At 41.2% G+C, this 23,719-nt stretch overlaps 1 protein-coding gene across 3 annotated transcripts in view; it reads right to left on the minus strand.

Annotated features, from left to right (window-relative positions):
* Positions 1-23,719, minus strand: part of ARID5B (AT-rich interaction domain 5B) — a 192,343-nt gene that overhangs the window by 45,923 nt on the left and 122,701 nt on the right. The window contains exon 1 of one of the 3 annotated variants that reach the window (XM_086382292.1): positions 404-536. The exons of the other annotated variants lie outside the window; for them this stretch is intronic. Coding sequence (XP_086238418.1) covers positions 404-407 — 4 coding nt within the window. The 5' untranslated portion in view covers positions 408-536. Of the gene's footprint in view, positions 1-403; positions 537-23,719 lie in introns of those variants that run through there. 3 annotated transcript variants of the gene reach the window in all.

Here is a 23,719-nt window from a genome sequence, read left to right on the forward strand (position 1 = left end):
AATTATTATTGCTTTAAGGTATGATTATGGCCATGCGAAATCTGAACAACTCCACCCCTCTTAATTGTTGTTAATCTTACTTATGTCATGCAGTTAGCCAGTGGTTTTAGGACACTGTACATCATACTCATCTTACAAACACAATTAATCCCACTAATTTGATTTTCTACTGTGGATAACAGTCTTGCTGTTGACAAAGCACCATAAAGCAGAGCTGCCTTTCAAATCAGGCCAAAGTTTCAAAAGTGGTTTTGGGGCTCAGAGTCCCCGCTTCCCAAATCTGCTCTCCTCTCATCTCCTCACAATGTCTGTCTGAAAGCCCATCTCAGAAAGCGATCCTGGCATTACCAAAGGGATACAAACTCACAAACAGAAAATCAAGCAAAGAGAAAGCGGCGATTACCCATTCCAGTCGGCAAACATCTGCTTGACGATGTCTGTGCTCATGAAAGCTACAGCATGTGACTTCTCCCCGGCCCCACGTCCCTGGAAGTCTCCACCCGACTTGGTGTGGATGTCAGCTTCCCTCCGAATGCGAGCTGCGAGGCTCAGCGCTCTGCTTACAACTCCCCTCCCCCGGCAGCTCCATTACTCATGTAAACACAGCAGTGACTAGCACGGGGTGTGTGGGATGAGCTCCGAGGGCTTGGCTGGAGTTGCCAGACTGGCAGGCAGGGCTCGCCTCTCTCCACCTCCCCGAGTGGGGTGGGTGACTTCATCCTGCCTGTTCTGTGGCTCCTGACCTCCAGCTCCCCTGTCAGAGCCTGATGCCACCTTCCATGAACTGATGAGGTCCTCTGCCTGGAGCCAGGGTGGGGACTATTTTGATTTGAGGACTCTCCGTGTAGCACAGAAGTGTTTCCACAACTGACCCAAGTGCTAAGACTTTAATGACGGTGAAGGAAGGATGTACTTTCAAGTCCCTTATCAAAATAATAGCCCAGCAGAGAGCTGACAGAAACTGACAGAACTAGAGGTAGGTCTGGGGCATTTCATTAAAAGGGACAAAACAACACTGCCTCTGTTCTAAGACTTGTTACTATGATCTTTCCTGCCTAACAATTTTGGCAAAAAGCATTTAAACCTAAAAGGCATTTATTTCCAGAAAAGCTTTCAAATCCCAAAGGCCTTTTAGACAGAGAGAACTCACATTGAACAGGCTGTTTTAAATAAAGGCAGAGGTTCCGGGAACTGACAATAAGTCATCCCCAAATCGGGTCTATTTTCTCCATTCTTTGAGCTGCTCTTAGAACCCAGAGAGGCACATGCCCTTCCCCAGCAAATTCTGAGAATTACAAATTTAGAACAGACTAGCACCTAATAGTCTGGTCACACAAACTTAAGCTCTAAGTAGAATCTGATCAAGAGAAAAAGTCTTTTGTTCCTCAGAAGGCAAGTACACTGGTATTTCAGGTATGGTTAGGTAAATCCCACCAATCCCTTAAGTATCAAATTTGAATACCTCTGTTAGTCTTACCTCTGAGCTCCTTTTCTGACCTTCTCATATGGAAGGTATCACTGTGTTATTTATACTTTAGCTGGCTTATTCTTACACTGAGTCGGAGAGTCCTCAATGGCAGGACCATGTCCGATTCATCTCTCTCGGCCCCAGTACCCACCCAGGGGCAGTAATGCCTAATACACTGTTGAACAATCAAGTGACTGCTGGAAATAAAGATGCCCACATATATGTCCTTGGTGTCAAGAGCTAGGCCCGTCAACTTGACTGTGTGTATACCCATCACATTGGGCACCTGTAAATGGCATTCACCTTTCCTGCTCACCTGTGAGCTCTGGGAGCAAACACCAGTGACAGGAATTTACTGTGGGAGATGAGATCTCCCACAGTGGGAGATGAGCCTTTGGTTCCTGCTTAGGGTAATTGTGTCTGGCATCTCAGTGGGGCCATGATCTTGTCCCACACGCAATGAGCAAATAAACCGAACACCAGATGTTAAAAGTACTAGGGGAAGCATGAAGGACTCCGTACAGGTTAAGAGCCTCCACGATACAATTAAGAGAGTTTTTAGATCCACTAGAACTAAGGTGAAGCTTTGGGACTGCAGGGCTGGCTTCTGGGGACAGCAAATATTCTTGTCCCCAAATTACTCTTTTTTTCCTACAGGGTCACAAAAAAGCAAATTATTTGCTAGGGGGGTGAATGAAAACAAATGCTTTATGGTATGGTGGTGGTCAGGGATGGGCTTGCTCTGGCCTTTGACTCTTTTATTAAAGAAACAGCCCACCTCCTCTCAGCTGCCCTGGACCAACTTACACCTGCCCCTCTGCTTGACAGCTAAGGGCCGCAGACTTACTGAGAGAACCCAAATCCTGTAACTCCATAGTCACACCAGCTCCAGCTGCTGTAGAGGAGGCCAGTCTCTACCAAGAAAATGATTCTTGGAAGCTAGCAATACATGTACTGACAGCATAGTTGGTTCTAGTCAGTTCTACTCTAAAAAATAGAGCATGAATCAATAAATGCACAGCTACTTTGACATGTGTACAGTATATACCCACAGGCCAACCCTGGCCTGGCGTATTCATAGAGTTCAATCAGTGCTCTTTGCATGAATGTTTTCAATATTATCCACAAATATTATTAATAATAATAATTACTGATGCTTACAGAGCACTTTGTCTTGCCAATCAGAGCTTTGTATACAACAACTCATTTAAAACTCAAAACAAGCCCACAGTAAGGTACAATTATTATTATCCCCATTTTACAGACCAGGTAACTGAGATAGAAATTATTTTGTCTTAGTTCATACCACTGGTTACTGGTAGTAGAAAGCTTCCCACCCAGGCAACTGACTTTACCCAGAGCCCCTGCTTTCCGGAACTTCCCTTTTACATACACACTTGCTGTATCTTATAACGACGTATTTACATTCTTAACTTGGGCTGGCAGACTCCAGGGAGCTATCCCCAAATGAAAACACTCTCAAATACCACACAGAGAGCACGAGGGCGCTATAGCCCATCTCAGGTATCAAACAGCATCCTCCAGCCCTGCTGGTGAGCAGAGGGTCCCCATCAATCCTGAGTAGTAGGTGATGAGACTTTCACCAAAGTCACAGCGTTCCAATAAGACTTAGAGCACCAAGTACATCACCCCCTTGCAGTGCGCCATCGACGGACTTTTCTGCCTGATCAGTGAATGATGTCTACGGTTTTTTTTTAAAAAGTATCTTCTCTCTCCGACTGCCCATCTGTTCCTCTTACTCAGTGCCATGAAATTAACAAGTATTCACCATTGTGAAGTCACGGCTATTTCTATAGGTGTTAATCCCAGGAGAAATCGGCTACTGCTAGTGGTCCAGGCTACTGATACTTAACCCTTGTGTTTTGTATATTCCCTTTTTTAAAAAAACTCCTTCAACTATTAATGAATCATAGTCTTTTTTTTTTTCTGACAGTAGAGCAAAACATGCTTTTTTTTTTCCCTTAAAGAGTCTAGAAGCTCAGAGCTGCAGGTACTCAATTATGTATTTACTTCACTGTGGGTTCTGACAAGTTATGTGTCAGGCAGTGCAGGTGTGGGAAACTTTCATACTGCAATAATAATAATAAAACAAAGGAAATGTAACCAGTTACTGGCAAAGTAAATTGCTTTTGGCTTAAACGTTTCTGTTTTTTTTCCTACTGTGTTCTTCCTGTCATGACCGTCTCTTTTTTTATAACATTTATGCTCTTGGAAATACCACGAAGATAAACTGCTATAAAAGCTGGATTGACTCATCAGTTAACAACTCTTTCTTCTCCTTTTGCAGAGAGGATTTTGTTGCCAACGCAGCTACACAGTTTCTCGAGAAATTCTCTGTGAGCTCCCACTCAGAGATAGGACTTGCTTGTTGGTAGAGACTGGAATTAGGGGAATGGAAAACCAGGCATCATTTTCCTAAGAGTTTGACCCCCAGGGTCAATGTCTAGAGGAAGCCGGCAGAGCATAAACTCATTTGATTTGCAAGTTGTGTGTGTTTTTTAAACACTAAACACAAGTCAGAAAACTAAACTCCACAGACTGAAGTATTAAAATAGGACTCGCAAACACCGTTCTATGTATAGTGTGCATTACTGATAATACTTTGCATTTCTTTAATGCCTTTCCTCTGAGCATCTCAATTCTTTGGTACAGTTTCTTTATAGACAATAATCTTAAAATACTCTGGCAAGTTTCAGCATGGAGCATTGCTCTTTCTGGGGCGGGGCTCGGGGGGGAACCTACCCTAATTTAGTTATCATTTATTGTGTTCTATTTTCAACGTTTCCCTTTTGACTATTTAGAAACTTCCTCTTTCACTGCAACAAAAATAGGATGCGTGTTTTTAAAGTTATTAACATATGAGTATAAGATTTAGAAACCCAGAGTGGCAGAAAGCTTGATCAAAGCCACTCCTGAAATTTATGGGTGTAATAAAAGAAAGGCATTTCACAGATAATCTCTCACAGAATTTCAGTTTTCAAATACTAGGGAAAAAAGAAAAGAAAAACAGAAGCTCTCAGCTCTCATGTTGGCTTTAACTTAAAGCCAACATTTTTGCTTTTAAATTCATAAATGATTCCCTGAAATTCTGTTTCAAATCCGCAGTTACATTCCATATACTCCCAACTCCACACCTCACAGAGCGGGGCTAGAACACTGCAGCAGCTGGGACTCAGTGTCTGATAATTGGTTGACTCTGTGGATTCACAAAGCATTAATTATTTATATGGACTTAAGATCATGCAAGTTTACTTTTATTCTGTTGGTCTATAAATAATTTTCCACACTCAACAGAAATGTTTGAGAAGCAACTGTGCTGTCTGAGATGCGAACACATCAGGCCGTTAGCAAGCACAACTCCATCCTGGGGGACTTTCTGGCTTAAATGATGATTTCAGAGCAATAGGCACAATTTAAACAAAATTTAAAAAGAAAAAAGCTGCAAGAGTGTTATCATGTCCTATAATTTTTCTGACAGTTTCCTTTTTAAGAGTAATTTTTTTTTTCTCTCAAATAAAGGCATTAATAAGGTGAGTCCAGAGTGGTGAGGAGTTTCCCAGGTGGTACTAGTGGTAAAGAACCCGTTGCCAATGCAGGAGACTTGGGTTCAATCCCTGGGTCGGGAAGATCCCCTGGAGGAGGGCATGGCAACCCATCCAGTATTCTGGCCTGGAGAATCCCATGGAGAGAGGGCACTGGCGGATTACAATCCATAGGGTCGCAAAGAGTTGGACATGACTGTAGCACCTTAGCAGCAGCAGAGCTGTGAACTGACGCCAGCAAGTGTTGTGTTCGTCACCCAGTCGTGCCCGACTCTTTGTGACCCCATGGACTGAAGCCCACCAGGCTCTTCTGTCCATGAGATTTTCCAGGCAGGGATACTGGAGTGGATTGCCATTTAAGCCAGCCTCAAATGCCCTCACTCTCAAATGCCACCCAGACCAGACAGCCCTTAACAGGGACCGAGGGGGTGTGCCCCAGGGAATGGTCACACTCACTACTCTGGATGTCACGGCCACTTTGAGTTTCCAAGTTTGCTTCAGCCCAAGCCATACCTTAATGTTGCTTGAGCCACAGTGCCTACTAAATACAATTTAGCATTTCCAATGAACTACACTCTCACAGAATCCAGGTCCTCTCCTCCCACCTGTGGAAGGGTAAGCAGAAGTGTTATTAGAAAGAGGATGGGGAAAAAAAAAAAAAAATGAAGCAGGCTTTATATGAGGTCCAGGAACTTTGGCTCTTTGTCACTGAGGTCCCTAAGAGTCACTAATGAGAGTGGAATGTATTATTGCATTTGTCATACCTGGACTGCTCAGGCAACTTAAGTCCAAAACAGCTGTGGACTTCATTGACTGCTCAACAAACCATGGAAGCAAACACTTTTGTAATGCCTTCCCAACTGGCCCTGTCTTACTCACTCCTTGTTTCATACTTGTGAATGCTGGAGCAATTGTTAATGCCTCTGATCAAAGTTTTAGTAATTTCATAGGCATGTGATTTGCATAGCTATTTCCTGATCCGCCTTCTCTCTGCCCTGGAGGTCTTCATTTCTCAGAAACACTTAACAACACAGATTATTTTACTTCTCCCCTTCCCCCAGCCTATAAATGGAACTTGACTTGCTAGCTCATCTGTATTGCTAATTGGTCTGAAACCATGTGACTCCGTGCATTCTTGCCATTAATGCAAGAGCAAACCTCTTTTTCAGTCAGGTTTTACCACCAGTGATGGGCAGATCTCTATCTTTATTTCCCCTCTGTGCCTTGAGGGGGAAGACAGGATTTAAATGGCCAAATGTTATCTATATGTTATTCCAAAATGATGTAGGGAATTCTAAAGGAATGTAGAAATATTCTGGAGGTCTATGATAGGCACTGGGCAAAGAAGAAAGGGATTATAGTCGCTTTTCACCATCACTTTGATGGGGAATATCTAGGAGCTAAATTGAGGTGGAGAGTGAGGAGAGATTTGGGTCTTCAGAGAATTGACTATGGAGAGAATTCTTAAGAAGGGAAGGTGACTGAAATCAGTTGCAGACCTCTCAAACTTTGGTCTGTCTGGCGGCCCACAGATTCCGCCAGGGGGACCATCTCAGATGAAAAAGCCCCTTCAGGACCTGTAAGGGGATGGAGGCAGCAGCTCATAGCTGCCCTGCAAATGGTTATTCATCTTTTGGGGGTAATGGAGTCTATAGACCATGGTATCAGGAGCCTGTGGAAAGACTGGAATTCCAAATATTTTGTAAAGAGACATCGGGGCAGAGTGGGTACCTGAGGGCCTAGCTTGGTCCTTAAGATCTAAAGGAGGCAGTGCCGTCTAGGTGCTCAGACTGCACACAGGGGGTCCCGCTTCCTCCCCCAGCTGCAAAGTCTTGTCATGAAGTCACGAACCCAGCAAAACTAACAACTGGACTCTCAAATACCACAGTGGCTCAAATGTGACTTTCACATCTACCTTGCAACTCATTTCTCCTGCTATTCATTTCCCCAGATGTCAGATATCCACCAGCCAATTCCAAACCCCCGGCTCGTCAGTTAAAAGGAAAGCTCATGCTGGATGTTGAGGAAAAAAAGCTGCATCACAACTATTACGCTTAGAACAAATGTGTTGTCTCACTGCTCACTGTATCTGCTTTCTTAAGAATCTGAAATAACCCATGTTTGCATTTTTTGATAACTATTCAATATACACAGATTTAAATCTTTCTTAATACGATTATCTGTAATATCAATAGAATATTAACTTAAGATACTAGTGCTTTGTTTTAGGCTCTTTAAAGAGTCACTCTGGAAATGGTTTTAAAAGACATTTTGATGGCTATAATTTATGAAGTTTATGAAGACCTCTTAAGCATAGAGAATTAATCTTTGTCTCTTTTTCTTTTCTTTTTTTTACAATCAATAAACCTGCTTATTCTACTCCATGATTGATACGTTCTATGGTGTTACTATTGTATGTGACAGCACAGAAGTGAAAGCTACATTTTTGTATTGAATAATCTTGCAAGGAGCAGTAAATATCAAAAGAATTCTTAAACTCATATATAAACAGAACTTTCTTGTTCAGCCATTTCTCCAGGTTTGGAAATGAGATATTCCGTGCTCAATGTTAAGGATAATTGATTTGCTACATCTCTAAAGAAAACATTCCCAACTTGGAAAGAAGTAAAAGAGACTGTGTGTGTGTGTGTGTGTGTGTGTGTGTGTGTTTGTGTGTGTGTGGATTAACATGGAGATATTTAACTTATTATAGACTCGGACTAATATAGTATAGGCTTTTCTCTTTTTCAAACACATACACATAAGGAAAAGTAAAAGATCATCATATAATAGTTTCCCAATTTCTTTCTAAAAATCCCGAAAAGAATTTGTGCTGAAAGAGGATTTTTCACTCTCTTCTTGTTTTTCTACCATTCAGAAAGAATAATTTAAGAAGTAGGATGTGTGTGCGCTCAGTCACTAAGTCGTGTCTGAGTCTTTGCGACCCCATGGAATGCAGCATGCCAACCTCTTCCGTCCATGGAATTTCCCAGGCAAGATTACTGGAGTGGGTTGTGATTTCCTTCTCCAGGGGATCTTCCCAACCCAGAGACTGAACCCACATCTCCTATGTCTCCTGCATTGTCAGGCAGATCCTTTACCACTGTGCCAGCTGGGAAGCCACGGGAAGTACGACAGTTTCCGAGAATCCCCTTGAGGACTCCGTGCTTTAACTGCCAAGGGCCCAGGTTCAGTTCCTGGTGGCAGAACTAAGATTCTGCATGCCACATGGCGAGCCAAAAACAAAGTGAAAAACAAGTAGGAGAGTCTCCTACTTAGAAGCAAAAAGATGACTATTCCTGTTTGTCGTTTTTCAGAACCCACAGGTGGCAGAGAATAGTGTGTGCAGCAGCCAAGTGGCGTGAGGAGAAAGGGCCTGGGGTGTGTGTGGAGAAGTGGCAATGAGCTCCACAGTGCCTGGTGGTGTATGAAACAAGGTCAGCTCGTTATAACCCAGTGGGGCCAGCTAGGGAGCTCAGCTCCTGGGAGTGAGAGGATGGCACACTGCAGGGAAAAGCAGAGAGATACCCAAGGAATCTCACAGTGAACATGGAGAACACACGGAAAATGTTAGAAGTTATCCCACGTATTTCAGTGAAAGCTAAAATGTTTCTAGGGCTGTTTAGAGTTGCTTTGTCCAATACGGCAACCACTATCCACATAGGGCTCTTGAGCACCCAAGACATCTAGTCTGAATTGAGATGTGCTGCAAGTATAAAATACACACTGAGTTTCCAAGAATATACAAAACAACACAAAATAGCCCTTACTAACATGTTATACTGATTATATATTAAAATATTTTGGATATACTGCATTACATTAAATGTTATTAAAATTAACTCTACCTGTTTCTTTTTATCCTTTAAAATGTGGTTACTGGGAAATTTTAATTCACATATGACTTGCATTATCTTTCTCTTGGGCAATGTTAGTTTAGTCAACAGTTCAATGTTACGATTACAGATAGGTCCATACAAATGTGTGTTAAAAAGCAGGCAGAATAAGATTAACATCTGAAGCTAAAATAAGAAGCAAAAAATCATGATTCAAAGTTTCAGTACAATCTAGACTTTTATTCACTGTTTTGGAGGGTAGTCATGCATAGATGTTAGTATCCGAACATTTTGCCAAACCTGAAATGTCTCCTTTGTAAAATTCAAATCTGGTAATCATTGACTCAAAGTAACTAAATGGCCCTGATGAAGATGTTATTTCATTAACTTCCTTAACTAAGATGCCAAAGCAGATTTTAAGCTTTGACATCAGATTTCAAGAGTGAGAGAGTGGAGGAAGGAGAAGAAACTGAGAAAAAGAGCTAATTTTTTAATTTTACTTACTATTCTTTCCTGCTGCCAGCATGAGCTGGGCATAAGGTAAGTCATTTGCAAACTGAATAAGAGAAAATAGATTATGAGTGATTTTGACTCACTGGAAAGTAAAAGCTTCTCCATCACAAATTGTTGAGTAAGTTCATGGTCTGGATGTGTTTTTCTTTTTGGAGTTTTCATCTGCCAGGAAGTAGAGAGGTCAGATACAGTCGGCCCAAAGGAAGGGCGTGGCCTTCATCACTCTCCCAAGGTACTTGAAGTCCCACAGCTTCATACGACACAAAGAGAAGTTGCTCATTGAAGACAGGAGCTCCAATGAGCCCAGAAAAGCTGACAGAACAAAAAGGTTTGAACTCTAGGGGGCAGGAGAGAAGATGCATTCTTTTCCCAATCTTAGCACCCAAAAGACCAGGGGGCATCACCCTGAGAAGAGGGCTGGCCTAGGTCTCATCCTCCCAAATAACTTGTTGCAGTTGCTGAATTTAAAGCCTGTCCCCCTCCCCCTCCTCCTCTTTTGATCCTGTGGCAGCAGCAACATAGAAACCGACCTAGGGGAGGAACAGGGTTCTCCAAATATAACATGCCAATCAAAGGGTTACACACCTGCCTGGGTTCTTTTATAGAACTCCCCCACCCCCTTTTTAGGGTTCTCATTATAAAAACAAAAACAGCAATGGTAGCAGTGGAAATCAAGTTAGGAAATATTTTCTTTTCTTAGAAGGCAAGAGTTGACATAGCATTTAAGGCAATGGCATGCAGAGAGATTCAGACTAAAATCTCCACAACATCAACAAAATGTGTAATGACAATTATTCATTCCACCAATACTTGTAACAATAATTTTTATGGAATTATTTGGCAGGTTCAACTTACATCTAGAGAAGCAGTCTGCACACCTTTGGTATGTCTCTGAAATCTAACCGTAGCAGTATTTGTCTTTACCCTCCAAACTCTTTTATAGCACATGGTATATATAGTTCAGCATCCAACATTATTAACTCACGGCCAACTGTCAGTCGATGGTTATCTAACACGTGGGGTCTCCACACAAGGATTCCTTATTTGGGCAAAAGCTCTTGTCTGGACCAGTCTGTCTATATTTTCCTTCAGAAGAACTTTATTTGGATTATTATTCGCTGTTAGTGGAAACTCGGAGGCTGCATGTGTGGCAACTGGAAGGCGGGGAAATAAATCCTTAGCAAGTTAAAACACTTAGCTGATATTAAAACCATTTCTGGCTTTGTTAGCTGAAAGGAAACTCTCGGTTGCCCTCTTGTGGTCAATCTATGTGATGTGGTGGGAAAACCATAAAAACCCAGAAACTAACTAGAGTGTTTAATCAAATTCAGGTAAGAACATTCAGCCTCGACAGAAACAGTCACAAATCACAACCTTATGTTGTTTTGTGTGTTTCAGAATTTACATTTAGCAGCCCTCCTATGTGGAGAGGGAAAGAGGATGAGGGGAGGGGCTAATATGGAAATTAGAAATCAGTCTTTCTAGAATACAGTGACTTCACTCTATTTACAACCATAACTGTTATATATGTGGTAAATTGATTTTTATGAGATTTAGAACCTTAAAAAAAAATCAGGCCTACATTTTAAAAAAGTTTCTTCATAACCAAAAATAGACTGATGTTTCAACTGGCTTGGAATTATAGGAACCAAGGAAAGAAGTCTGAATAAATTCCCTAATATGGAAGAAAACCACTTTTTTTCTTTTTAAATGAGGAACAGTTTATTTGTTTCTGACAATGGGCAACATATGGAAACTTGGAATTTACAGAACAAGTACAGGTATAGAACTTATCGTCTAAAAATAAAATTTTACAAAAATCTGAACTCCAAATTTAATCATCGGTTACTCAATTTGGTATTTAATTTTAATTTTTAAAAACACCGTTTAAATAAAAATTCTGCTGTAGGCCTTTCAACAATTTCCTGCCTAACAGGCCCATCCCCAAAAAGCAAACAAACCTAGCATTAAAACAGACTGAGCAGCTTAAGAAAAAGCTGGGGGCAAAGTACACGAGAACATAAACTATTTTTCATCTTATTAGCAGTAAACGTACCATTTCCCTCTTTTATGTGTCTTCTCTTCAGATAAAAGCCGCTCCTCCAACCAGCATTAACAAAAACGTTCTGTATTTTTAATGTGATTTTAGGGGCAGATTAATCTTAACTTGGCTTTTCCGCTTACACGTGGAAATTCAGTGCTGCAACAACAGTTGTTTGGTTTTGTCTTTGAATTTGCAAAGTTCTTAGTAATTTTACTACAAAATTAAACAGCTGTGAGTTCTTTAGCAAACATGATGATTCTTGTTCTCCTTTGTACTATTGTGCAAGCTGAAATACCCTTTCTTTCATGTCTTTTTATTCCAAAATGAATTCCCTAGTTAGCCTTGTTTAGCTTTAAAAAATATAATGAAGAAAGGGGGTGGTGTTTGCTGACCTCTGAAATTCATCAGCATTTAAGCATGGTAAGTTTACACAAGGTGCATACTCAAAAGGGCTTTTGTTTCAGCCCCATTATGGAATGAAAAATGATATTCTGCCCCAATATAATGCCAATCCTTGTGTACCACAAAGCTGTCTGCAAATATTTCTGTGGAGCAAGGGATCTTAGGCCTATTTTGCAGATGAGAAAACTGAAACATCACTTAATGTTGAGAGAGTGAGGCACGAAGACGTTCACAGAGGCTAGAATTAAATTTAGAATTTGACTCTTAGCCCAGGACTCTAACCACGTGAGGGCTCTGACTCTTTGGAATCAACAGAAGAGCAATTTTAAAACATTCTTTTGACGTTATTAACCTCAGCCTCAGGGCTCTGGGAAGTGGGGGTTGGCCGGGGGAGGGGGGCGGGGAGGGGCGGGGCCTGGAAACATGGAGCTGCTAGGTGACAGCCTCCTGTCACCTAATGAAGTGGATTATTTGATCCATACCACCATATCTTCCAGGAATATTCAGAAGCTTAGCAATTCCCTTTGCATCTTAACTAGTGTAGACAGCCTTCTAAAATATAGAGCCAGAGAAGACGTGAAGTGTAGAAAGTGGCCTGTGGGTTTTCTGGTGGATCTGGAACCAAAGATCACTGCTAGGAGCTGTGATGGTGGCAGGATTCTTCATTTGAGTAATTTAAAGAATGATGACATTCCAGCGTAAGGTGAACCTCAGACACCACTGAGTCCAAATCCGTATTCTACTTGTCAGGAAGGGGAGGCCCAGAGACTGCAGACTCCCCACGGTCACACGGCTAGCCGCAGAGCATGACGGACACCCATGTCTGTTGGCCGCAGAGCATGACGGACACCCATGTCTGCTGGCTGCAAGGGACCAGCAGTGATGCCTTGGCAGCAGATGGCTTTGCAACGGGCCCCGAATACCTCCTCCTGGGTCTCTCTGCGGGGTGAGCTCTGTCATCCCAAGACCACGTAACTAAAACACACTTTCCAAGGAACTGCAATTAATAAAGTCAAATGGGAGCTGACAAGGACATTCCCGCTGTGTTCGAATGCCAAAACACACAACTGAGAAAGCTCACTTGGAGCATACAACCGTAGGTCCTCTGGCGCGACTTCTGCGCACCACACTCCCAGCTGTTTGCTCAGACCCAAATGGGAAGGGCTAAAAGGAAAACGTTCATGAAGCCAGCAGGGCAGTACTCGGCATTTGGCCTCAGCGCCTGCCACCTGCTTGCTTTTGCTGGGCTGGGCTGAAAGCAAGCCCAGGGGCCTCCTCATGTGAGGAAAGACTTTGGGAATTCAAGACCTGCGGGAGACATGAACCACTGCCCACCTTGCCTTGGAGCATCCTTGTTACCTTACAGTGGTAACAAATGCCTTAGAGGTTCCAGGCTCTTCACATGGCTTCACACCTGTGCCCGAGCTCTGACAACAACACCCTTCCTTCTTCACCTCTGTCCTTCCTGCCCCAACTTGGACTTGTTCCCCTAGACTTGCATTGGGAATTGCATCCCCTAAGACACTTCCTTATTTTCCACGTCTCCCGCTGGGGGAGGATTTCTTTGTCTGTAACTTCTAGATCAAGTATGCTTCTACCCCAGCACCTGTACTGAAATCATCTGTGGGTCTCTCTGCCTCACCAGACTAAAGAGATGACATCAGTCTTAGTCACAGCAGCAGCATCATAGTAGGTGCTCAATAAACATTTACAGAACAGTTGACGATCATATTTTGAAAGCAGTGTATGGTACTTAGTGAGGGTCTAGTAAATGCTTATTAAATTGTACTGACTGCTGATTCCATGAGAGAAAAGAAATATTTCTGAAGAGGGGAAAGTGGCTGGGCTGTTCACCTTCCTGTCTGTAGCACCTTCCTTTGGTCACAGTGGCCATTAATAAGGGGGGAAAATATGCATTCACATTTTAATTCCCACTGTGTAACTTTGAGGCCCAGCTATTGTCAACCACTTAAAAGCTTAACGGAGACTTGCCTTGTCTGTGAAAATCTATAAATCTGACTTGTTTTGCCAAGACCCTCCAAGCCCACAGGATGATGCTGGCTCTACTGGAGACCTAAAGAGGGTGAAAGAGCAACATGGAAGAGAAACGAAGTTCTCTGGGGAAGATGGCACACTGTCTGGCGAGAACTATTTTTTAATAAAACCCCATCCCTGCAAAGCTGCCTTAAAAAAAAAAAAAGTGTTCCTACAGGCCAAAGTCTCAGCAAATCTATAATGTAGAGATCAAATTTAAATTCTAATAAAGATTTTTAACAAAGATCAATAAAATAGGAGATTGATCTGCAGTTAAAAGTTCCCAGTAATGGGATAGCCTAGAAATTTCATAAATAATGCTTTTATCTTGATTGCAAAATAATCCCCTGCCACAAAAACAAGGCAAATCCAGGTAGGAAATTGTTCAGCGGGAATTAAAATGTCACACTTTACATGGAATAAAGTATTGCAATCACCAGGGAAACACACATTGCAAATGTGTTAACACAAAATTACATACATCACTTAATTATATAAGCGCAGAGCTCCTTGAGTAGCCCATTAGCTAAACATGTCGGGCTGCGGTTGAATATATACATGCAATATTTTTAGCACAAAGGGAATGTAACTATGTCAGGCCTGGCACCATAAAGCCTGAGATGGCAAGTGCTATTAAACTGAGATGCAATCACGGTGAAAAGGAAACATTAACAAACAGCAGACAATTGAGAAGAAAATACAGTGAGCTTGTGTTCTACTACATGTGCTTCCAAAACCTTATATAACTACTCATTGTCTATTTTGTTTGGCTTGGGTCCTGGGTTTGTTCTATGTGATACTAATTTTATAATAATAAACTGCTACACCAGTTTTATGAAATCACACACATGCAGAGAGGTTGCAAGATGACATTACATATGATTATCTTTGCCAGCAAAGGACACTGTTTTGAAATTAAACGCAGTCTCATTCAAAATCATTCACTTGGTTTAAAGCATCCCTTAGAGTTGGCTTTCTAAAAAAAGGTATACCTTTCACAGAAGGCTGGTGAAGTTGGTAAAACTGTTGCTGGATCCCCAAGTTTCATAAGGAAGTTAAGAAAGCAGAGGCTTTGAGATCAGAGAGTTCTTCATAATATTCACCAACCAAGCAACTGTATGACCCTGGGCAAGTCCATCTCTCTCTGGGATTGAATTTGCCCATTTATCAAAAAAAAAGGATTGAACAATTATGACTGAGAAAGACTATGAATGAGATAAAATGAGACAACATGACTAGCACATTATCTGGTATTTAGAAAACACAAATTAAAAGACGCTTACTCCATGGAAGGAAAGTTATGACCAACCTAGATAGCATATTGAGAAGCAGAGACATTACTTTGCCAACAAAGGTCCGTCTACTCAAGGCTATGGTTTTTCCAGTGGTCATGTATGGATGTGAGAGTTGGACTGTGAAGAAGGCTGAGCGCCGAAGAATTGATGCTTTTGAACCGTGGTGTTGGAGAAGACTCCTGAGAGTCCCTTGGACTGCAAGGAGATCCAACCAGTCCATTCTGAAGGAGATCAGCCCTGGGATTTCTTTGGAAGGAATGATGCTAAAGCTGAAATGCCAGTGCACTGGCCACCTCATGTGAAGAGCTGACTCATTGGAAAAGACTCTGATGCTGGGAGGGATTGGGGGCAGGAGGAGAAGGGGACGACAGAGGATGAGATGGCTGGATGGCATCACTGACTCGATGGATGTGAGTCTTAGTGAACTCTGGGAGTTGGTGATGGACAGGGAGGCCTGGCGTGCTGCGATTCATGGGGTTGCAAAGAGTTGGACACAACTGAGTGATTGAACTGAAGTGAATAAATGGTGGACTTCATTATTATTACTATTACATGCACAGACACGTGAAGTAACACATCACTTCAAGCATTTCAAGAGGCTGGTAGTTCTCTAGTGGGTGTATTATTGACACAGTAGAAACACTTGAACCCTTAGCATAGAGGTAAGCACCATAAAGAACCCAAGAAGAAAGAGTAAGTGCAATGAAAGCCCGAGGATCACTAGACATCTGGTATACCTCCATGAAGGCTGAATGTTGTCCACTCTGGCTGAGTCTTCCAACACAGAGACAATAACCAGAGGTTGTTAAAAGAGAGGATGTCTTGGTGATAACTGATTCTATATTGGGGGCAAGATTAAATCTCAGGACAAAAAGTGAAGAAAGGAAATTGCCACACAGTGAAGTGTTGCCTAAACAGGACCAAAAAATTGTTTTAAAAGAGAGAAATTGGGAGATTGAGATTGACATACATACACCATTGATACTATGTCTAAAGTAGATAAGTAATGAGAACCTACTATATAGCTCAGGGAACTCTACTCAATTATCTGTGGACCTAAATGGGAAAGAAATTCAAGGAAGAGGGGAATACATATTTACATGTAACCGATTCACTGTGCTGTACAGCAGAAACTAACAACATTGTAAACAAGTATACTCCAATAAAAAAATGTTTTAAAAAATAAATAAAAAGAGAGACTATGCCAAGCATCTTCATTCTCTAAATTATCATTGAACCCTGATCCCTCCCAGGTCCCCTGAATCCCCTATGTCTTGAAGTCACCATACAGAGGCCTCTGCACATTGTAGGAGCTCAATAAATAGACAAATATTTGAATGGAATTGAATATGATAGGCCAAGAAAACCTATTGTTTGTAAGAGTCCCAGTATAGACAGATCTATGGGAAGGTTGAACTCCAGATAGAATCCAGGGTTTTTCCTCTGACATTTTCACTAGAACATTCCTATTCATCAAATACCACTTTAAACAAGCCACAGTATGGCAAAAGAGCAAGTTCTATCTAAACAGAAGTTAATGAAGGTCACTTAGGAAGAAAATAAAATCATTTAAGAACAAGTATTTAAGGTCCTGATTTCTTACTGGCTAATCCAAGTCCTGGTTTAGCTTCTAAGATCTAATATTTGTTGATTCAATAAATACTTGTGGAGTTGCCATCACATGCCTGAAACTGTGCTAGTCCAGCTGGGGATAAAACAGCACAGTTCCTCACTTTAAGGAGTTCACATATTCATTAAATTTGAATAAATGTCCTCACTCACCACGCCTCCCTCCATTCCCTCATCTATATAACATGACAGTTTCATTAAATAAGACTGGTTCATAGACCTAATCTGCCTGGTATCATAGTTTACTTAGTTTGTAGATTTTTAAAAAATTTTTATTTGTCATCAATTAAAAATCATGAGATTTTTCACATGGAAACTGATATGCCTGGCTCTTCTTAAAGAGTTGAGAGATCTGACAACTGTGGGCTCTTATTCCTACAACACAACAAAAAACTGGAGCTGAAAACCAGCTGCTCCTTTAGGCAGAGCATGGGTATCTACTGCCTCCTGATTTCTCATAAGCCCCACCATCCTTCTCCCTCTAGGTTCTCTGCTGACACCTCTGGACACTTGCATTTGTGACCTTTGATATAAAAGATACGATAGGTTGTTTTCATTTAGGATAACATATGACTATGAGAGCCAATCACTTGTATAAATCAGTAACCTGAAGAGAAGAGGTTAATTCCTGGATTAACCCACGTTCTTTACCTAGTGGTCTCAATCCAAAGGCTGCAAGATTCCAAAATGGGTTACCCAGAGGAGGTGTTATAATCCTTCTTCTTAAGTGTTTTCCAAAACCCCATTATCTACATATCCACCACATGGGATTAGGCAGGAGGCAGCCGGCCTGAAGGCAGAGAAGTGGATCAAGCTATACTTAGAGGTTCCTCCTGTATCTTACACATTCCCTCTTTGCATGTGATCAATATGAACAGGATATTTCAGTGGGTCTCTAAGTATGCCAAATCATATCTTGTTACTCTTAAGGGATGTCTAGCCTGATTCCTGGGGGATCTGCTTTGAACCTGGTATCAGAAACCTGGTCATTTCAGCTGCAACAAACTGTTTTTGCTCTTCATTCATTTTTAGACGCTTTGCGCTCCAAAAATGCTTCTTGATGGTTGCTAGGCAACTTTTGTTGAATACATGCAAGAGGCATTAATCGTGTGAACATTTTTGAAAACGGGGGGAAAAAATTGTTTAAAACTGAGGACACTGCCATACCTAAAATAAAACATTTCCTCCTCAGGCTGCTGTCCAGAATAGGGACATTGCAGGCTGTTGGCTTCTGTATGTCTGGAGGTAAGAAGATCCATCAAAATTGATATATATAGAATGGATAAACAACAAGGTCATAGTGTATAGCACAGGGATCTACATTCAATATCCTGTGATAAACCATAATAGAAAAGAATATTTATATACACATACACACATACAGATATATGTACAACTGAGTCACTTTGCTGTGCAACAGTTAAGACAATATTGTAATTCAATTATGCTTCAATAAAAAATAAATTAAAAAAGGAAGATTCACCAAAAATTACTCATCCATACTTCTCTGTCTCTTCTATCATCCGTCATCAATCTCTGACTCACACATATATATAGCTTCATCTCATAACAAAGTCTCACTCATAGGATAATTGGGACCTGTCTTATTAAATATTTTCTGCTTTTCCTGTTGTGTGGTTCCTCACTGATTACATTTTTCCTGACATGGGTATTTCATACTTGCATGTCCTCGGGGCAGGACAACTTGTGACTCTTCAATTATTACATCTAGCTTTAGAACCCACTAAACTTATCATAGAGCCATCATCTCTTTCTCTGACCCAAATGGAAACAGCAAGAACTCTTCTATTTTCCACATCAAAGACTAAGCTTTCTGCTGATGCCAAATGCTTTATGTTTCTTACCAGTAAACATAGATTTCACTTCATACTGTTTTCCCCTGTCTTTTATTATTTTTGACATTCCAATGTCATGATCAAGCTACAGAGATATAGACGTGTATAAATTGAGTCAAATGTCTCAGCTAAACAAGGGGAGAACTTGTGGTAAGGTGATCTCTTTCTTTTGTTGGATATTAAATGGAGGAAAAAACTTTTCTATCAGGATGAAGTTCTAAGGGCAAACTAAGCTAATTATATACTCTTTCCACTGTACGGTTCACACAGGCAACTAGTTTCATCCTCTGCCAAATGGAGAAAATGATTCAGGGCTCAGATGAGTGCTTGGCATACAGTAAACAGCATATAAGCATCATAGCCATCCTTATTATTATTATTATTTTGGGGTTTATGTCCTACAATTGTCTTCCCACTATTTTTTGGTCAAGTATGCTCCTGTTGGTTGTTGGTTGATTCCAAGGAAAGATTGTCTTCCCTATGAAATCAGTTTAGAAAAACATTGAGGATCATTTCAGTTCAGTCGCTCAGTCGTGTCCGACTCTTTGCGACTCCATGAATCGCAGCACTATAACAAACTTAAAAAAACAGAGGCTGTTATAAGAGATTAAAAAAAGTGTTGAATAAATAAATCTGATTCTAAACTTTCAAGTTGACTTGGAAAGCCACCAAGATAAGGGAGGGCGTGGCACATCTGGAACTCAGAGTGGTCGGTACTGCTTGCTGCACTCAAGCGCTGGGCAGCAGTAGAGGGGGAGAGGACAAAAATGGAGGCAAGAACACGTTAGCTCTGGAATAGTCTAGACAGATGAATCCTAGTCTCTCTGTGCACTGTCACACCACCCAGGGAGCAGATGGACGCTATCAGGTCTGCCTGGACTGAGGCGAGCACTGACAGATACTGCAGGTCACTCACAAATGTCGTATGCCTGGCGCTGTGCTGAGAACACTGCGTGCAGCTCTTCACCGAATCCTCACGGAGAGCTGGCCCTCCGCATCTGAGTGCTTCTGCATCCTCAGATTCAACAACCATGGATCAAAATATCCATATTAAAAAAAAAAACTTCAGAAAGTTCCAAAAAGTGAAACTTGAATTTTCCACCTGCCAGCAACTGTTTACATAACATTTACCTTGTGTTTACAAATATTTGCATATCATTAACATTGTATTAGGCATTAAAAGTAATCTAAAGATAACATTTCTAATCAAAAAAATAGATGTGCAACAAGCAAGAAAGGTTGACTGTAGAGCACAGGGAACTAGAGTCAATATCTTGTAATAACCTATAATGGAAAATAATCTGAAAAATAATATATGTATATATGTATAACTGAATCACCTTGCTGTGCACCTGAAACGTGAAGTCAACTATGCCTCAATAAAAATATATATATATAAATATTAAAAAAGCTATATATATATGTATAACTGAATTACTTTGCTGTACAGCAGAAACCATCAACATTGTAAATCAACTATGAGTAAAAGTTGCTCAGTTGTGTTCGACTGTGATCCCATGGACTGTAGCCCACCAGGCTCCTCTATCCATGGAATTTTCTAGGCAAGTGTACTGAAGTGGGTAGCCATTCCCTTTTCTAGGGGATCTTCTCAACCCGGGAATCAAACTCAGGTTCTCCTGCATTGCAGGAGGATTCTTTACCATCTAAGCCACCAGAGAAGCCCAAAGTCAACTATATTTCAATAAAATTAAAAATAAACAAGTAATCTAGAGATGACTAAAGTGTATGAGATGTGCTAAGGTTATATGGAAACAATAAATTTATATAAGGAACTTGAGGATCCTCCGATTTTATTATCAGAGGGAACCCTGGAAACAACCCCCTGAGGGTACCAAGAGATGACTATAATATCCCCTTGAGGTGTGTAGCATCATTACTATCAACTTAAAAATGAGAAAACTGAGCCTTAGAAAGGTTAAGTAATTTCCCAGGAGCACAAAAGGTGGTGAGTAACCGTGAGGGGACACTGAGACCCAGGCGCTCATGTGTCTTTGGCGCCATGCTATCTGCTTTATAGAGCAGCCTACTCAAAGACCCTACTGAGGAATAGACTTTTGTTTCCTGAGATGTGGGCCAAAGAGGAGAGAGACGGTAAAGCAGAATGCAGTGACAACTGGCACACAGTTCGCAGGCGATTGCTCATTCAGTACTATAAACTAGGATACTCTGCTTATGTAAGTCCTTCCAACTAAGAAACAAGCCTGAGCTCGTTCATCCTCTCCATGTCCCTCACATCATTAACGAAAACTCTTCTCAAGCCTAGTTAAGGTAAATATAAAAACAGAATTAAGAACTGTTTTCCAAAACATTTCTTGGGCACCAATTAGCCTTACAAGGGTCACCAAAGAATCATGAGACAAGATTCTTGCTTTCAAAGGAAGCAGAATTGAGTTCGTTTACTGCTAGTCAGAACTGAAATATCTTTTCAACATATGTTGGTTTCCTAAGATATGTAGGCTATATACTGGGTACACAGGTTCCCAAGACATTCCTTGGCCCTACTCTCCCAAGGCTGAGGTTCTAATATGGAGAATAGTGGGATAGGGTAAAGTGGCTGGGTAGATGTTATCAATAAGCAAGAGGACAAGCTCTGAGAATACCACAGGAGTGCTGAAATCATGGAAACATCAGAGAAGACTGTTCTTAGGAAGTGATGTTTAAGCTGAGATCTGCAAGACAAAAGAGGCTGGCCAGTTTGAAGGGTGAGAAAATGACGACACGGTTTCTTTTCCAGGAAGGACCTATGCCGAAGTTTAGAATCAAGGGATAGGAAAGCAAGGTCAAGAAACTGAAAACAGTCCCATATTGCCCGGCTGGACAGAGCACAAGGGGAGGGACCAATATCCTCTTCCCTGTCTCCCTGAGACAAATGCATCACCATGGCAAATACCTTCTACACTGTAGATCTTCACACGCCACAGAGATGGATCCAAAGAGGTTGGTGCAGGACTTGTGACAGGAAGGGGCTTGATGGACAGGCAGGACAGGAGAGATGGAGGAAGCAAGGAGACACAGACTCTGTCTCCTTCCCTGCTCTTTCAGTTTGTATTATGGACACAGTGGGAGATGAAGCTCGCTTCCCGCCCTGCCAAGAGCCTCCTTACCCTACATTTGTATGTGCCATCCTCGGTGATAAAGGGCTCACAATTACTCCTCTCATTCCCCACTAGCCATGTTCAGCTCCTCATGCAGGCTGATGATGCCTGTTTTAATATGTGATTCTTCATTTATTCATTTCCAGCTAGCAAACAATTTTTAATTAGCCTGCTCTTTATTAAGGACATGGAGCAGGTTATTAACTAGGTGCATCTTTGGGTCTTTAAAAAGAGTGAAAAAGACATAGTCAATCTGTGTGTCGTGTTTAGGGGTTTAACTGGTATTAGTCAACATCTTTAGAACAAATCTCATCAAGTTCCATTTTTAAGCCCTGACTCAACTGACAATCCCACAAGGCAGAAGGGAAGAGTGGGATTCATATATTAGTCACTTGTAAAACTTGCCAGTCCCTTAATTATATTAGTTGCAGTAAAATATTCCGAGGAATAAATGAAATTAAAAAATAATACATATTTTCCTCTCTTCTATTGAATCTGAGAAGGATTCACTTAGTTCTATCACAGCACTTACAGCATTATAATTTAAGTGTCTACTGAATCCAAGGGAGCCCCCATGAACATGCGTGTACCTCAAAGGTCAGCACTATGCTGCGTTCCTTGCTTTTCTAGTCCCATATCCTTACACAGGGCTACATACCATGACAAAGTTGGTTATCAACACATGTTGGTTGGCCATATGGATAAATGAACAAACCAGCTGCTCTCCCCACAAGTATCTGCTAGCACATTTCTCAGGAAAGAGGAGGAAGAGCCATGTGAGCTCACCCTGAGATGTCACACCACTGGGCAGTCCTGCCTTGGCTACTTGTTCTGTGTGGTTCTGTTTCTTGCAACAGAGATTGGGTGTAACCACCCAGCACGACTCTGCCTCCACGTATGGAAAAGCCATTTGGAATCTGGTCCCAACCAAAGGAGAGGAAAAGGAGAGAAATGAATGGTATCACCACCTTATTAGAAAGCTACCCTTCTTGAAGTTACTCCTATTTCTCCATTATCCATTCTGAGGCACAAGTTAGAATTTACAAGACCCGGGTCTTTGGTATATCTTCACCAGACACAAACACCTCTTGAACATCCACAGAATGAAAGGCATTCTAGAATACATTTATCAAAATATCAGAAATTCTTCCAACTTGCCAAAGTTAAATATGCGAGTATGCTTTTCCTTTGCTTCAGTCCCACTGTTCCTAAGTCAGCCTACTTTGGAATGACCTGCTTGATTATACACATAAAACTTGAAGGATTTATATAAATGTAGGCACCACTATATGGTCCTAAGTTAGTTCTGCCTATACTTCTCAACATGCAGTGGCTTGATCAGGAGTGATTTGTATTTAGCATGTTTTCTAATTATACCTCTGTTGTAATATTGAGCATCTAGTACGCAAGCAAACACAGGTCATCTAGCTAATTTCAAGGCAACACATGCCAACTGTGGAGACAGAATCAAGACCACAACATAAGTGCAAACGCCTGAGCTTGTTACAGAGAAATTTATAACGAGTAAAGGCAGACAGACAAATACAGACTACCTTTCCAAAAAGCCTTAGAAATGTGCCCAGATCTTCCCCACTCCAAAATCTTTCAAGATCCCCTAGTCATTCCGCTCAAAATAATGTCTCTGAATTCTACGGCCAAGATAAAGAAGTTCCTTTACTGTGAGATTTATTGCAGCAGAAAACATGGCACAAATGAATCACAAAGCTGTAAGATAAGAACAGTGTGGAAAACACTGTGATAGACGACACATCTCATCAAATATAATTTTATGTGATCGGTTACTACATTGCCCTGTTTAACTGATTTATATACCCTTTAGGAGGCTTTTTACTGTTCAGAATGTAATTATATACTTTATAATTGAGTACATAGTTGATTAATTGCAATGTTTATGGTCATTTCAATTAGAAGCTGGTTATTAGGCCCATGGTCAGAAACCTAC

Source organism: Bos grunniens, chromosome 28, assembly GCF_055505025.1.
Source record: "Bos grunniens cultivar Pamir isolate PY7600 chromosome 28, Bosgru_T2T1.0, whole genome shotgun sequence".
NCBI lineage: Eukaryota > Metazoa > Chordata > Mammalia > Artiodactyla > Bovidae > Bos > Bos grunniens.